The sequence below is a fragment of the Cherax quadricarinatus genome, chromosome 7 (genome assembly GCF_038502225.1).
Source record: "Cherax quadricarinatus isolate ZL_2023a chromosome 7, ASM3850222v1, whole genome shotgun sequence".
NCBI lineage: Eukaryota > Metazoa > Arthropoda > Malacostraca > Decapoda > Parastacidae > Cherax > Cherax quadricarinatus.
The window spans coordinates 6677081-6693213 of record NC_091298.1 but is presented as its reverse complement, the minus strand read 5'-3'; the positions used below and the strand labels follow the sequence as shown (position 1 = coordinate 6693213).

Sequence of the window (16133 nt, the reverse complement as noted above, 5' to 3'; positions counted from 1 at the left end):
GGCATTCAGTTGGAGGCTTTTCTTGCCTCTCACCCCCTCCATGTTTTAAATACGGGTACTCCCACCCATTTTGATCCTCGTACTCATACTCTCTCTTGCATCGATCTATCAGTCTGCTCTTCCTCCACTGCACTAGACTTCACCTGGTCTGTTCTACCAGACTTACATGACAGCGATCATTTTCCGATCATTCTTACTTCTCCTTCCTATTCACCACCTTTCCGTAGCCCTCGCTGGCAGTTTGATCGGGCAAATTGGGATCTTTACTCACACCTCACTGCTTTTAGTGAGGTTCCTTCTTCATCCTCCATTGATGAGCTCCTACACATCTTCTCGACGTCAGTTTATACCGCAGCTTCTCATTCTATACCCCAAACCTCAGGCAGGCATTCTCAGAAGTGCGTGCCTTGGTGGTCTCCCGCTTGTGCTCGTGCAGTACGTTTGAAGCGTGCTGCATGGGGCAGGTACCGGTACAATAGAACCGCTGAGAGACTTCTTGATTTTAAGCAGAAGCGTGCGATCGCTCGCCGTGTCATCCGTGAAGCTAAACGCACTTGTTGGCGAGACTATGTTTCCACCATCACCTCTGCTTCTTCTATGAGTGCAGTCTGGAAAAAAGTGAGGAAATTGAGTGGTAAATACTCTCCTGACCCAGCTCCTGTTCTACGGGTCGCTGGTGTTGATGTAGCAAACCCTCTCGACGTTGCCATTGAACTTGGCACACATCTGGTCCGTATTTCCCGAGGGCTCCATCTATGCCCCTCGTTTCTTTCCTCAAAGTCTGCCAGAGAGTTAGTGCCCTTGGACTTTTCTTCTCTCAGAGAAGAACAGTATAATGTGCCTTTTACACTTCAAGAACTGGAGGCAACGCTCTCAGCTTGCCGATCATCGGCAGCTGGGCCTGACGACATTCATATTCGTATGTTACAACATTTACATCGGTCAGCCCTTGTAGTCCTCTTACACCTCTTCAATCTTATTTGGGCACAAGGAGTTCTTCCCCAGCTGTGGAAATCTGCCATTGTTCTTCCTTTCCGCAAACCGGGTACTACTGGACATGATGCCTCCCACTATCGCCCCATCGCTCTTACTAGTGCAGTTTGCAAAGTGATGGAACGTCTCGTAAATCGACGTTTAATGTGGTATTTAGAGACACACAACAGTCTCTCCGCTAGTCAATATGGCTTTCGTAAGGGTCGTTCTACCATAGACCCCTTACTTCGCTTGGATACGTATGTTCGTAATGCCTTTGCGAATAATCACTCAGTTATTGCCATATTTTTTGACCTTGAGAAGGCATATGACACAACTTGGAGGTATAATATTTTGGCCCAGGCCCATTCCTTAGGCCTCCGAGGCAATCTACCATCCTTCCTTAAGAACTTTTTAACTGACAGACATTTCCGTGTTCGAGTCAATAATGTTCTTTCCCCGGACTTCGTCCAAGCTGAAGGTGTCCCTCAGGGATGTGTTCTAAGCACAACACTTTTTCTCCTTGCTATAAATGATTTGGCCTCTGTTCTTCCACCCAATGTTTGGTCATCACTCTATGTTGATGACTTCGCTATTGCTTGTGCAGGCGCTGACTGTCATCTTATTGCAGTTTCTCTCCAGCATGCGGTCGACCGTGTTTCCACTTGGGCCACCACGCATGGGTTTAAATTTTCAAGTACCAAAACTCACCAAATTACTTTCACTAGACGCTCTGTTATCTCCGATCATCCTTTGTACCTCTATGGCTCCCGTATCCCCGAACGTGATACAGTCAGGTTTCTAGGCCTTCTCTTTGACCGTCGGTTATCCTGGAAACCTCACATAACCTCTCTGAAGGCAATTTGTCACAGCCGGCTAAACCTTCTTAAAACCCTTGCTCATCTTTCCTGGGGAGCTGATCGTCGAACTCTGCTTCGCCTACATTCAGCCCTCGTTTTATCGAAACTCGATTATGGTGACCAGATTTATTCCGCGGCCTCTCCTGCTACTCTCTCTAGCCTTAACTCTATCCATCACCAAGGTTTACGTTTGTGCCTTGGTGCTTTTCGCTCTTCCCCTGTTGAGAGCCTCTATGCAGAAGCGAATGTTCCATCCTTGTCTGATCGCCGTGATGCCCATTGCCTTCGCTACTATGTACGCTCTCACGATCTACACAATCCTTCCATTTATAGAATCGTCACCGATATTAGTAGACATTCTTTATTCGTTCGCCGCCCCTGTTTGCTCCGTCCCTTTTCTCTTCGCCTACATTCACTCTTGTCTTCCCTTCAGTTACCACCTTTATATGTTCATGTAGCATCTCACTTTTCCCTACCCCCCTGGGAAGTTCCAGCTGTTCGGGTCTGTTCTTTCTCACTCCCTTGCTCGAAAGCTCAACTGCCTACGGTGGCTTCCCGCTCTCTTTTTCTTGATCACTTCCATTCCCATTCTCATGCCACTGCTGTGTACACAGATGGCTCTAAGTCTTCTGACGGCGTAGGATTCGCAGCAGTGTTTCCGGACAGCGTCGTACAAGGGCATTTACTATCTTCAGCTAGTATTTTTACTGCTGAATTATATGCCATCCTTACAGCACTTATCCGTATTGCATCTATGCCTGTGTCATCATTTGTGGTTGTCTCAGACTCCCTTAGTGCTTTACAGGCTATACAAAAATTTGATACACCTCACCCCTTAGTCCTCCGTATCCAACTTTGGCTACGCCGCATCTTTACTAAGCATAAAGATATTGTTTTTTGTTGGGTCCCTGGTCATGTTGACGTACAGGGCAATGAACAGGCAGACACTGCTGCGCGGTCAGCAGTACATGACCTACCAGTTTCTTATAGAGGTATTCCATGTACGGACTATTTTGCTGTAATATCTTCCCACCTTCACACCCGTTGGCAACAACGTTGGTCTACTATGCTCGGCAACAAACTTCAGTCTATTAAACCGAGTATAGGTTACTGGCCGTCTTCTTATCACCAGTGTCGAGGTTGGGAGACTACTCTCTCCCGTCTTCGCATTGGCCATACTCGTCTTACTCATGGATATCTCATGGAGAGGCGTCTTGCTCCTCTCTGTGAGAATTGCCAAGCTCCATTATCAGTCAGCCACATTCTGTTGGACTGCCCACTTTATCAACGAGCACGCAGAATTTACCTCTGTCGTCGTCTTCGCCCCGCTGCTCTCTCTTTACCTTCCCTTCTCGCTGATGGACCCACCTTTCATCCGGACTCTCTCATTGACTTTTTGACAACGACTGACTTACTTCACAAATTCTGATACTTTCAGCCCTTTCTACTTGTATCTCTTGCTACCCTCTACCCCCGTACTATCCCCTGCCCCGCTGTTTTCTGTAACCTGCTGATCATCCCCCCTCCCTTCTGCCATCCAATTCCCTTGCTTCCTTCCCTACCCTGCAGCGCTGTATAGCCCTTGTGGCTTAGCGCTTCTTTTTGATTATAATAATAATATACACCCCCCTCAAGGAAGGTTCCTTGATGTTGGTGAGGGGCTCTTGATTTAGGGAATTGAATCTGTGCTCCAGTTCCCCGAATTAAGCCTGAATGCCTTCCACATCCCCCCCCCCCAGGCGCTGTATAATCCACCGGGTTTAGCGCTTCTCCCTTGATTATTATTTTAATAATAATAATAATAATGTACTATACACCTTAGTTGCAGAAACCTCACTACACCTGATGCTCAAAGCCTCCAAGCTCATGCTGACAAGGAGTACAGAGCCATTCTGACTGTTCAGTGTATCTTATGGGTTTGGCATTTTCCCATAAGCACTTCATTATAATAATAATGTCTGTCATCTTTTAATTAATTGTCCCATTGAGGCAGAATATATTTTTCATGTCAGACACCTCCAATGCCCTGACAAGCCTGTTTTGCCCCCCCCCCCTCCCTCCCTCTCTCTCTCTCTCTCTCTCTCTCTCTCTCTCTCTCTCTCTCTCTCATGGTCCTTTAGCTCCTGGGCACACATGCACACACTGACTTCTAACTGGTTTAGCACTTCCCCCTCGATTATAATAATAATGATTTCTAACTTACACTTGTTTGCTATATCATCTGCAGCCTATAGCCTTTCTACCTATGTGCTTTCCTCAACGTTGCCATCTCTTTTTCCTTCCCCATTCTCTCAACCTGCTTTGCAGCATTGAATGACCCTTTTGGGTTTAGAGTTTTCCATGAATATACTGTATGTGATAATCAGTTCGATCTCTTGACTTCCTTTATGAAGTGCAGCATGTGTGATGGAATACGACAAAACAGCTAGATTTAGTTCCCACATTGTAACTCATGTTGAATAGGGTAGAAGCAGCATACTGGGTGTACACTATTTTGTCTAAAAAATAATGCATCTATCTGAACTGTCTCAGAGTTGGCCACAGTATTTATCAAATGCTAAGAATTAGTAGTATTTATCAAATGCTAAGAATTAGTAGTAATCCAACAACAAAAAATATATCAACGATGATTATGTGGTGTATATGCATTGATAAATTAAATTGAAGGACATTTGAAATAACTTACCCCCACCCTTCAAGTAACAAGCTATTCTTCACTTCCTTGGATCAAACCTGACTGCCTCTCGTGTCCCAGGTGCTATATGACCCCTGTAGGGTTTTCATTTACCTATGAACCTGATATGTTATACTACTGACCCGCCAGACAAATCTTCTAATGGTGGTATATTTGGTGGCTCCTTGCTGCAGCTCCTGAAGAATGGACAACTGAGCCTCCAGTGTTGAAGCTGCCAGCAGCTCTGACCGCAGTTCTCCGAAGGCATTCTCCAACGTACGTTCATTGGACACTTCCTGGAACACTGGTCTTAATCTCCTCAGGTCTTGTGCCTGTATCTGTAAATATAAACAGTACCTTGAAAAAAAAAAAAATACTAAAGCATTAACGCTTCCAGGGGGATGATAACCCGATGCTGATGAAAGGCTCTTGAGCCAGGAAATTGGATCTATTCTTCCCTTTCTTGGAATGAACGTGATTGCTCCTCATTTCCCCTTCCCCAGGTAATGTATAACCACGGTGGATTTAGCAATCTTACCTATTCACCGTGAATGTAATAATAATCCTTCACGAAAGATCCTGTAAATGCAGTGAAGGGCGCTTTATCCAGGAAATTGGAACTCCACACCTCTTTAAATCAGACCTGATTGCCCCTTATTCTCCCCACATGCTGTATGGTCACTTCAGGTTTAGCACTAACAAAATATAGAATCTAGTATCTTTGAAGGGGTTACTTGGTTGCCTGAACATTGCTCTTCCTCAAAACTTTTCATTTATAGCTCGATCAAACCTTGTCCATGAGGCTTCAAAATTTCAATACTGATGTACTTTAACTAGGGAAAAGGTTCATTCAACAAGTGGCACGGGCATGTGCCCTATGAAAAGTGTTATACAGCCCATTCCAGGGCTCTTAAAACTAGTAGTGACTTGCTGGTTTTAACTGTTTGTCATAAGTTTGAACCTCACTCCATTCAGGGAGTTCCTGGAATAGGTCTATTAATTTTAAAATGCCTCTTCTGATTGACTTGAAACATTTAACATTAATTTATCTTACTTAGAAACCTGATTTTTTTTACTGAAGTGTGTGCTGATCTGCTAATTTTGAATATAAAATACATTAGTTGGACTTTTCCCAATTAAGTCACATTAAATATATTATTATAGACTTTGATTATACTTCCTGTAGCACCTGTCACCGCCCCGACTTACTCTACCTCTGTTACACTCTCCTCCCTCGCTAGTATCTGATCAAGCATATTAAACCTTTAGCCCCCCCTGCCCTGCGGTGCTGTATGACCCTTGTGGGTTTAGCACTTAATGATTAAATATTAAATTATTATTATTAAAGATTCGCCGGTATTCTCCCGGCCCGGGCCTTTTCCAAGTGGTGGCCCGGCTTTGGCTCCCTCTTTAGGGAGTGTCTGAGACCTAAGTCTACCATGGGAGGAGGCACAAGTACCTCCTCATCTTTGGGACCAACTGTCCCCAGGCCTAGCCACAAGCTAGGCCTCTCTGGTCTGCCATCCCCACCCCAAGGGGACTAATGGGAATGACAATCTTGTGAGCTTTAAGCTCGGGCTCAGGCACCTACCCTACCCTAAAAGTGCTGGGCATGGTGTCGATGATGTCGTAATACTCAAATATACTATACCTCTTGAATGGCATCAATTTTTAATGCCTGATATATTTTATGTTGGATAGTACCGATAACTTCAGTCTTTCCATAAGCAAAATTGACAACTTACTGGCATAAAATTACTGGATTTTTTTTTTTTTTTTTTTTTTTTTTTTTTTTATCTCGAGCCTACAACAGATATTAAATATTGAGCTAAAATTATTTTTTTAACAATGATATGGCCTTGTGTGTGTCCTCTCATAAGAGAATAACTTGCATGAGTTTCCCAGGATGCTTTACCTTTGAAGAATTTCGAGAGTATATCTACTCTCTGAGCCGTACCATGGGCCAGGCTCGTCTAGTGCTCGCCTGGTCAACCAGGCTGTTGCTGCTGGAGGCCCGCTGCCCCACATATCCAACACAGCCTGGTTGATCTGGCACCTACCCACAACAGTTGACTAACACTCGGGTACCTAGTTACTAATGGATGAACAATAGCAGTAAGTGTAAAGAAACATGTCCAACGTTTAACCCGTGACGGGGATCGATCCACGACCCTCTCAACACCGAGTTTTTGTCAACACCAATCCCCTCAAGGAAGGTTCCTTGATGTTGGTGAGGGGCTCTTGATTTAGGAAATTGGATCTGTGCTCCAGTTCCTTGAATTAAGCCTGAATGCCTTCCACATCCCTCCCCAGGCGCTGTATAATCCTCCGGGTTTAGCGCTTCCCCTTGATTATAATAATAATAATGTCAACACCAAGTATCCCCGAGTGACTTGTATTACATTTTATACACTGTTTCACATATATACATATGTGCAGGTATGCATATGTGCAAGTGTACATGTACACATACAGAAGCATACTTATATATGCATACAGATGTATGTAAACACACACACACATGTACATGCATACATGTGGAGGCGGGAACCATACATAGTTTTAAGGCGAGGTATGATAGAGCTCATGGGGCAGGGAGAGAGAGGACCTAGTAGCAATCAGCGAAGAGGCGGGGCCAGGAGCTGTGAATCGACCCCTGCAACCACAAGTAGGTGAGTACAAATAGGTGAGTACATACACACTGCACGTGTATACACTCACACAGACAACTGTACATACGTACACAATATGCTCATATATGCGTGCGCGTGCACATCTGCACGTACACAATGCAAAAGTATACATACATGCATGCATATGCACAAACATATACATCTTTATATTATGCTGCAATAGAATTTATAACTACCCTGTACTATTCCCTTTGAGTACATCGATTTTGAGAAAGCTGAGCTTACGGGATACTGGGATACCTTTCACTGGTCGTGCACCGATCCATCAAGATTGATGTACTGACTACATCGACTCAAGGTTGAGGGACTGATTACCTCATTCTCCTCCTGTTCAAGATTCTCCTTTGTATGGACTGATGAAGCCACTGTGTGGCGAAACGTTTCCTCAATAAAGATACCCAAGAGTTGCACATGTGTCTAATTTATCAACGTGTCGGTTCTCTGAACCATTCATCTACAATAAACGACCAGACATAATTATTGACATTAATAATTGTACATGGAAATGAAGGATACATACCAGAGAGGAGGCAACCCACAGGGAATGGAGGAGGTGGAAGAGGAGAGTGGAGGTGGAGAGAGTGTATAGGTGAACCTCCTTGACATCATTACTATCTGTGACGTCTGTAAAGTTCAGACTCTGACTTCGTCTGGGTGGTTGGCTGTGAAGGGGAAGACATAGGAGCAAGAAGATTATGTTTTGCGAACAGCCAGTTTTTTGCTCAAACATTGCAGAACGTCGTATAGACGGCAATATCCACACAGTATGGTATTTCAAATTTTAATAAAACGATATATACAAAGATATATACTAGCTTTATGTAACTAGAAGTTAAATGAGAAGATATATTGTTCGCGTTATATATTGAATTTAGGACAAAAACCCAATCTTACCCAGTTGAAGGATTGTCTAAGACACTCTTGCTTCTGGTGGGAATATCAAGACCGAGAGGTGATGACCTATGGTAAGTCTCCAGGGCACTGAGTGAACGAGGCATCTTAGTACGAGGCAATGTGTCAGGGGTCAAGGAGCGAGTCATCTGTCGTCCCGAGACTGAACCAAGACAATAATAATATGTAATAATATTAATAAGTATTATTATAATAGATCAAACATTACCTACGCGCTGTATAACTCTTACCAGTTTAGCGATTCTCCATAAAAATAGTAAGAAGCATAAATCTAACAATAGGAGCACATAGTGGAACTCTTACCTTGAGTGAGGAGCTCTGCTATCACAGACGTGTGGGAGCAGTCATCAAAAGTATTATTAATATGGGGAGTCTGTGACCTCACTTGCAATTTGGCACCGTTGAAAGAAGACAGATATTTGTTGCTGCTTGGTAGCATTATATGGGAGGAGCCGATGTCAGGTAGAGCACCGCTGGCAGGATTTTGACGTCTCTTGTGGCTCCATGAGCATTCTTTTCGTCCAGTGCTAATGATGTGGGTGTATATTATTTATACATATACATATATATATATATATATTAGTATTCAGAATTTATATTTATATTTCTGCTTTGTGTTGATGCTTAAAAAAAATGCCATAATTACCTAAAAAAAGGAACTTCTTTCAGCATAAAAAGTAGGTAGAGTTAATGAAATTATAAAAATGGGCAAAGCTCGAGAATGAATTACACAGAATTGAATTTTCAAACCCGAGAATATCAAGATCACAGATGCTGAGAGCGCAATTCACTCTGTCATCGTGGCTATATTCTCCTAATTCCAAAAAACTGTGCCTACGGTCATAGGTTACCTATTTAAACCAAGGGAAGCAGCACTTCCAATGAAGAAGGTCTCGACAGATATGCGAGGTGACGGCAGTGTGTCACTGCAGACGGTGGCAGCCTCGTGGGCAGCCAGAGCCAGGACGCGGGTGGCTTGTGTGTATGTCTCTGACCCCGTAACTTCCTCTCCTTCCTCATTAATGGAAGAGGTGCTGTAGAAAACATTAAAACAATGGTTATATACTCTAGATTTTTTGTTCTTGATCTAACTTTATAAAAAAAGGCTATTATGATACATCATGTAATGTGGCGTATATAATTTTAGTTAAATTCAACACTTTTTTTTTAATACACATTTGACCATTGTTTATATAAGTTTTACAACTGCATGTTTGTGTAGGGAAGCGTGTGTGTTCATATGTCTGTGTGTGTGTGGCTCTTATTAAGTTGTGTGTGTGCATGTATACTCACCTATATGTGGTTGCAGGGTGTGGAGTCTCAGCTCCTGGTCCAGCATCTTCGCTGGCTACTACAGGTTTCACTCTTTCCTGGTTTCGAGAGCCCTGTCACAACTCTTCTTAATGATATGTAAGAATCCTGCCTCTGCCACTACACTCTCCCGGTAGTTTCACTACTTGATCACCATAACGCTGAAGAAATACTTCCTAACATCCGTGACCTCAGTTTCCAACTATGCCCTCGTGTTCCTGTTTCTCGGTTTCTCGAACAATGTCTCTATGTACCCCATCAATTTATTAAGTTATTATAACATACCTAGTCCCCTTTTCCTGTAATATCGTCAGGTTTAGCTCCCTTAATCACTCTTCATAGTATATTTCTCCTAGTTCCGGGTCTAGTTTTGTTGTGTGTTCGTATGTGCGCCTGTACGTGTGCAATGCGTGTTTGTGCATGTATTCATCAATATACGAATACACACACACACACACACACACACACACACACACACACACACACACACACACACACACACACACACACACACACACACACACACACACACACACACACACACACACACACACACACACACACACACACACACACACACACACACACACACACACACACACACACACACACACACACACACACACACACACACTACTCACCTTGGTAGAGGAGGATGTGTGTTGTGGTCAAGTGCTGGAGAGTTGAATCTGGCCAGGGAGGTGCGCCGTGGTAGTCGATACCTGACGGTGATGTGTGTTGTTTGATCCCTCACTCCCCCTTGTAAGAACTCTGGTAGATCATGTACCTGCAGGCAGGGAGACTCGTGAGTGGGATATTTACCTATATACACCAATAAATGTTGATCTATCGGTGTATACACACAGAGCTTAATTCCTGTTTTTAGAGATTAAAGTATTCTTGACTGGTAGTGAACAGGTGACATGCAGTCTTAATGATCACCGTGTAGTCGATAAGGGTTATAAAACCCCATTAAGGAACCAAAACTCAAGTACCTTCGTTAATCTCATCCGCAAAGAACCGAAGCACTGCATATTCAGTGCCGTCCTCATCATCGTAATGAAGATCATTGCTTACCACAACTTAGGGCAGAGAATCAATGGCTGAAGTTTTAAAATGAAAGAATTAACAATTCAAAGCAGTAACGGCATTCGAGCTCATGGTTCGAACTTGATGAATCCTCAGTAGTTCACAGGAGTCTCGGCAATTTCGAGCCGCGAGTTCGAATCACAACACTCTACATCATAGAAGCAAGATTTGTATATTTTAATCGCTCTGAAAGAACTGCAAAACAAGATATCTAATGTTTATTATTTAAAAAGTAGCTGCAAGCCTGTTTAACATATGAATGCAGAAAAACATAGATGCATTTTATTATCAAAGCACAGTAACAACACATGCTGTTAAAAGGAATAAAGTTACCCGCATGGAGTGTACAAAACAGTAATTAAAGATAATTCAATATATTGTTTTCTGAATGAGATACTTTTCACAAAGTAAAGACTCGTTATAATTGTTGTTTTATTGACCAATGTGAGTTCGCTTGTGCTAAGTTATATTATGCTAAAAAAGGGCCTTGTTTTGTAAGCAATGTTATTTATAATTGGTAGGTAAAAATGCTAGATTTGGCAAAGAATCACATGCTACTGTAAGTGTAAATGAAGGAAAGGGGAGTGACATGACAACGACATGTGGTGATATGACAGTGACATAGTAGTAATATTGGGATGACATAACAGTGAGGAGTTACTGACCAGCGAGACACTGGTAATATGGGCGGCGTTGAGGAGGTGGGTGAGGGAGCGAGGCGGCGTCTCCGTCAGGTACACGTCTTCACCAGTCACCACCACTTGCTTATATGACAACGAGTTGCCACAGCGGACGATCACTGCCTCGTACAACCTGTATCACACCACCGACACTATCATAATCGAATTGAACTCACAGCTAACGAAGATAATAATAATAGCAATAGTACCAACAACAATAATAAATATAATTGCGGCGGGTTACGTAGGATTGCCTTGAGTGCTTGTGTTCCTATCATGGTCCCACAAAACATGATTCATAATCTTAAGTCATCATGATCTTTTAGTCTCATTGTTCTTTAAGGAATGTTACGTATCTGCCCCCTCACTAGTCTGTTTCCATATATTCCTAGGTATCCTACTGGATATATTGCATATGTAAATATTGTTGGTCTTATAGTTTCCGTCATTGTTATGGTATATTGCCTGAAGGATGTTTTCAGGGATCAACGCCCCCGCGGCGTGGTCCCAGACCAGGTCTCATGGGAGATCAAGGCTTGATCAACCAGGCAGTTTCTGAAAGTCGCACGCAATCCGAAGTACGATTCACATCTCGCCTGATATAATTTACATTTATGTATATTTCTTTCGATGTTCCCTTTTGGGGTGTGATGGGGCTGCAGGCAGGAAATTTCCCCGTCCCCAGGCGCTGCGTGACCTCCCATGTGTTTACCGTTTCTCCATGAATATAGTAATAACACCAATAAGAGTAGTGGAGGCGTAAGTCGGAACCACCCAGACAAGGTAATACTAAACATGTTGGCGTCACTTACACTCCACCTGTAACTCAAAACAGCCTTTCACACACTGGTTGGCGGGGATAGATTAGTGGCCGCAGCAACATTATTGCTTAATAACAAGCCCAATTTGTTACTGGCTGAGGGTAACAGTACGCTAATTCCGTGCGTGCTGCTGGCTGAGGCAAGAGTACGCTATTTCCGGCGGTGCTTCTGGTTGAGGCAAGACTATGCTACTTCCGTGCGTGCTACTGGTTGAGGCAAGCATACGGTACTTCCGGCGGTGCTACTGACTGAGGCAAGAGTACTCTACTTCCGTGAGTATTGCGTGTTAAAAATAGGACGGCAAGCCAGCAATTGATGTGATCAATAGATAAGAACAATTTAGTGCTTTGTGTGTCAGGCTGAGCTACAGAAACATTGCTCCACACTCCTCCACCATCTGTTTTACACGCCTCCACCATCCTCCAACCACCCCTCACTCTATAAACGTCCCTATTCTCCATTCATATCACTCTACACATTCTTTTTCCCTCTACACACCCACAACTTTCACCTTTCAAGTCCAGGGACCAGATGGTATATCACCCTAGGTTGTAAAAGAATGTGCGAACATTGTTATCCGTACTAATATTTTCCGAGAGGGTAATTTACCGGATATAATAAAAGCAAATACTGTGAGATTTTCGAGAAAGTATGATAAAAGAAAATCTCTTAAAATAGGCAAAACATTAGAAAAAAATATTTAAAGGGGAAATCACTACAATAACCGATATAAAATGCAATTTTGTGCCAAAAAAGATCTTGTACATTTAACCTATTTCGTTATGACAGTCACGCAGACAACACAACAAGAAAATAACAGTGAATGAAACATTTATTAGTACTAAGAAAAACGCTTGTGATAATTCCTCGCAAAAAGTTTAGAGTGAACACTGCAAAGCATGAGTAAGCGATAAAATATTGAAGTAGATAAAATATCTTTTGTTTGCAAGGAAGACGAGAGAACAAAATTTATAATAATAAAGCGTAATATGTAGGATACCTCAAAGATCTTCGTCACCATGAGGATGGCATCAAGGATCATCCCTCAAGGGCGGTTTCTCAATGCCGACGAGGGGCTCTTGATGTAAGTGCGCCTATCTTCCCTTTCCTCGGGCCGAATCTCATTGCTTCTCATGCAACCACAAGGGTAAACATTTAGCGCTTTCTACTAGATTGTAATAACGAAGAATCATTATTATTATATTTAGGAGAAGCAAAAAGCCCTTATGAAGGTCATACAGCTCCTGGAGAATGGGAAGTATTAAAGTTCCATCCAAGAAAGGGGAGGACAAGTTCAATTCTTTAAATCAACATCGTCTCACCAGCATCAAGGAACCTCCCTTGAGGGGGTCATCAACTACCAGTGCTTGATTCAACAATTTTTTTATTAATAGAAATGATCTGTGAAAGTGAATAATATATGCTAATGAAGTAAACATTTTAAGAACAGCAACACATTAAACTGCTTAAAACTTATAGAAAGTTCTGGAGAGATTGAGCAGGTGGAATCAAAAGTGAATGACAAGTTTTAACATGGAAAGGTGTCATGCTATGGTGGCTCGTGAACGTAGGTACGTACACCATGGTAATTAAAAGGCATGTGAAAAAGAACTGTAAATATATCTGATCGATTTTGGGTTGATAATGTAAAAAAGCATTAGTGTATTACCCAGATGCAGTTAATAGAGCTGTGTGCGCTGCATTAGCAGATTATAGGATACACGTGATAGAATATATTTCAAGGATTATTTAGAATGTACGCGAGAGCCACTCACATATCAGAACTACCTGGCCCACTCACCACACGGCTACGTGGCCCACTCACCACACGGCTACGTGGCCCACTCACCACACGGCTACGTGGCCCACTCACCACACGGCCACGTGGCCCACTCACCACACAACCACGTGGCCCACTCACCACACAGCCACGTGACCTATTCACCAGTCAAGTGACCCACTTAATACACACTTAAAGGGACCCAGGGGGAGAGTTCTGAAAATACCGTCTCTGCAGTAAATCAGATAAAACATAAGGAAAAAATCCTGCAAGAGATTGCCTTAGCAGAGTAATGAAGAACCAGGTTCCTGGATCTCTCTTATCAGTACGTGACACTATTTCTCATAATTGTTAGTCATCTCTTTTTGGCGTGTACATAACTTGCCATTTTTTTGTGCTTTGATGTGTAATTAAGTGTGTGTGGGAGGAGGGGAGGGGAGGGGAGTGAGGGAAGGGTAGGGGTACGAGAGGGGAAGGGGGAGGGGGAGGGGCGCAGATCGCCGCAACCCGCTGGTCAATATGAATGTGGGTCACCCCTTCCCCGGTGCTGCTGCTGCTGTTGCTGCTGTATACAGCTGTTACACTCTGGTAGTAAACATGACAGTCATTATCTCACCGTACCCATACTAAGGAAACTATAACCAGGCAATCACTAGTCTGGTATATTACCAGCTCAGACTAACACAAGACACAAACCTGGATTATTATTGGTGTTGTGGACCGGTACAAGGAAGGGACAGGGAAGCGAGTGTAAATACGCTAATACGCTAATGAACTCAAGCTCTCGATCCAAGGAACTAAAGCTCCTCTGCACTTCCCTGGATCAAATCTGAGTGCCTCAAATCAAGCATTATGTAACCCTTGCTATTCACAGTGAGTTATCCCACCCGCGTCTCTCTCACGTGTCCCTCGTATCCCAGCCTCCTAGCAAGAGGTCTAGTAGCTGATCTTCAGATCTCCCTAATAGGCAGAGGAGCTGCAGCTCAACTCTCACAACAGACCTAGCCCAACCATTCCAAGAGGTTCAAGAGATAGATATCAACAATTTCAAGAGGCACACCAGTTTTAAGCACCCTCAAGAGGTCTGGTATATGTAGTTCAACCTAAAAAAGCCCAGGTGCTGTAGAACTCCTGCAAGAAAAATGCTACCGTAGATCAGCTCCCATAAGAAGTAATGAACTGTAGATCATCTTCACAAAAACAGGAACTGTCTCTCAACTCCCACAAGAAGTACTAAATTCTCTCAAGCGCCTCAGGAGATAGAGCTTAACCCAAGTAAACATTAAAAAAAAAAAATTTAAATAATTATTTGAAACCTGGCAGGCGATGTCCGTGGAGTTTCACCCCACTGATTCTCCTGGGAAAGGTAGATTTTTTGTTTCAGTGGGTTTAGTTTCTCTATGACATAATTAAAAAAAAATAGGCTAATCTTAATAAAATTCACATCAGTCTGCTTATGCCAGGAGATATGCTCATTTTTTTTTTTGCTGTATGGTTTAAAAATAATATACATCCTAATTAGCAAAGCGGAATTGCATAAAACATTAATTAGTGAAAATTAAATTATGGAAATATAAATCTCTCTAACTTTTACGTTATACCCAGATTTTTTTAGTGCTCCAGAAGGGTAAGAATTATATACAAAATTTTCATGCGGAACCTGGCAAATTGGAATTCGAGAAAAACCCATTAAAAAGTTGATTCTTTAAGTAAAACATACCATGTATTGAAAGTTAAAAAGAGATATGATGAAGCATTCTCAAGGTGTCTCACGGACAGTATCCTCTCAGTTTGTTTAATAAAATTTGAAAATTGAAACTTACACAGTTATGAAGTGTTAATGTGTATTATGTTGTGCTGTTGTGCGTTATGTGGTGTTATTATGTATGTTATGTAGTGTTATTGTGTGTTATATAGTGTTATTGTACGTTATGTAGTGTCATTGCGTGTTTTGTAGTGTTATTGTGTGTTATGTAGTGTTAACGCGTGTTATGTAGTGTTATTGTGTGTTATGTAGTGTTATTGTTTGCTACGTAGTGTTATCGTGTGTTATGTAGTGTTATTGTGAATTATGCGATTTTTGCTTTATATTGTATTTTTATGTAGTGTTACTGTACATCATGTGGTGTAATTGTATTAGTAAATTCTAAAGTTTTTACCTAAAGAGTATAGACTTATAGGGTGTTATCCTTTTTATCGAATACATCAGCGTTATTGAGAGGAAATAAAGATTGCAATTTATTTAATAAGTTGTATATTGAGGCTTATGCAATCTAGCAACATTGCAAACCAAGCGTCCAGGAAAACACACAAGTCCTAAAAGTTTGAAGCCATCCAGAAG

At 42.4% G+C, this 16133-nt stretch overlaps 1 protein-coding gene across 2 annotated transcripts in view; it reads right to left on the bottom strand.

Annotated features, from left to right (window-relative positions):
* LOC138852335 (uncharacterized protein C12orf56-like) overlaps positions 1 to 16133 on the bottom strand; it is a 70247-nt gene that overhangs the window by 15892 nt on the left and 38222 nt on the right. The window contains exons 3-9 of one of the 2 annotated variants that reach the window (XM_070082244.1): positions 11177 to 11324; positions 10064 to 10209; positions 8963 to 9145; positions 8415 to 8638; positions 8094 to 8253; positions 7720 to 7861; positions 4650 to 4844 (exon numbers count right to left, since the gene is read on the bottom strand). In XM_070082244.1, the coding sequence (XP_069938345.1) occupies positions 4650 to 4844; positions 7720 to 7861; positions 8094 to 8253; positions 8415 to 8638; positions 8963 to 9145; positions 10064 to 10209; positions 11177 to 11324 (1198 nt within the window). Of the gene's footprint in view, positions 1 to 4649; positions 4845 to 7719; positions 7862 to 8093; positions 8254 to 8414; positions 8639 to 8962; positions 9146 to 10063; positions 10210 to 10417; positions 10520 to 11176; positions 11325 to 16133 lie in introns of those variants that run through there. The other variant, XM_070082245.1, reaches the window with a different exon arrangement.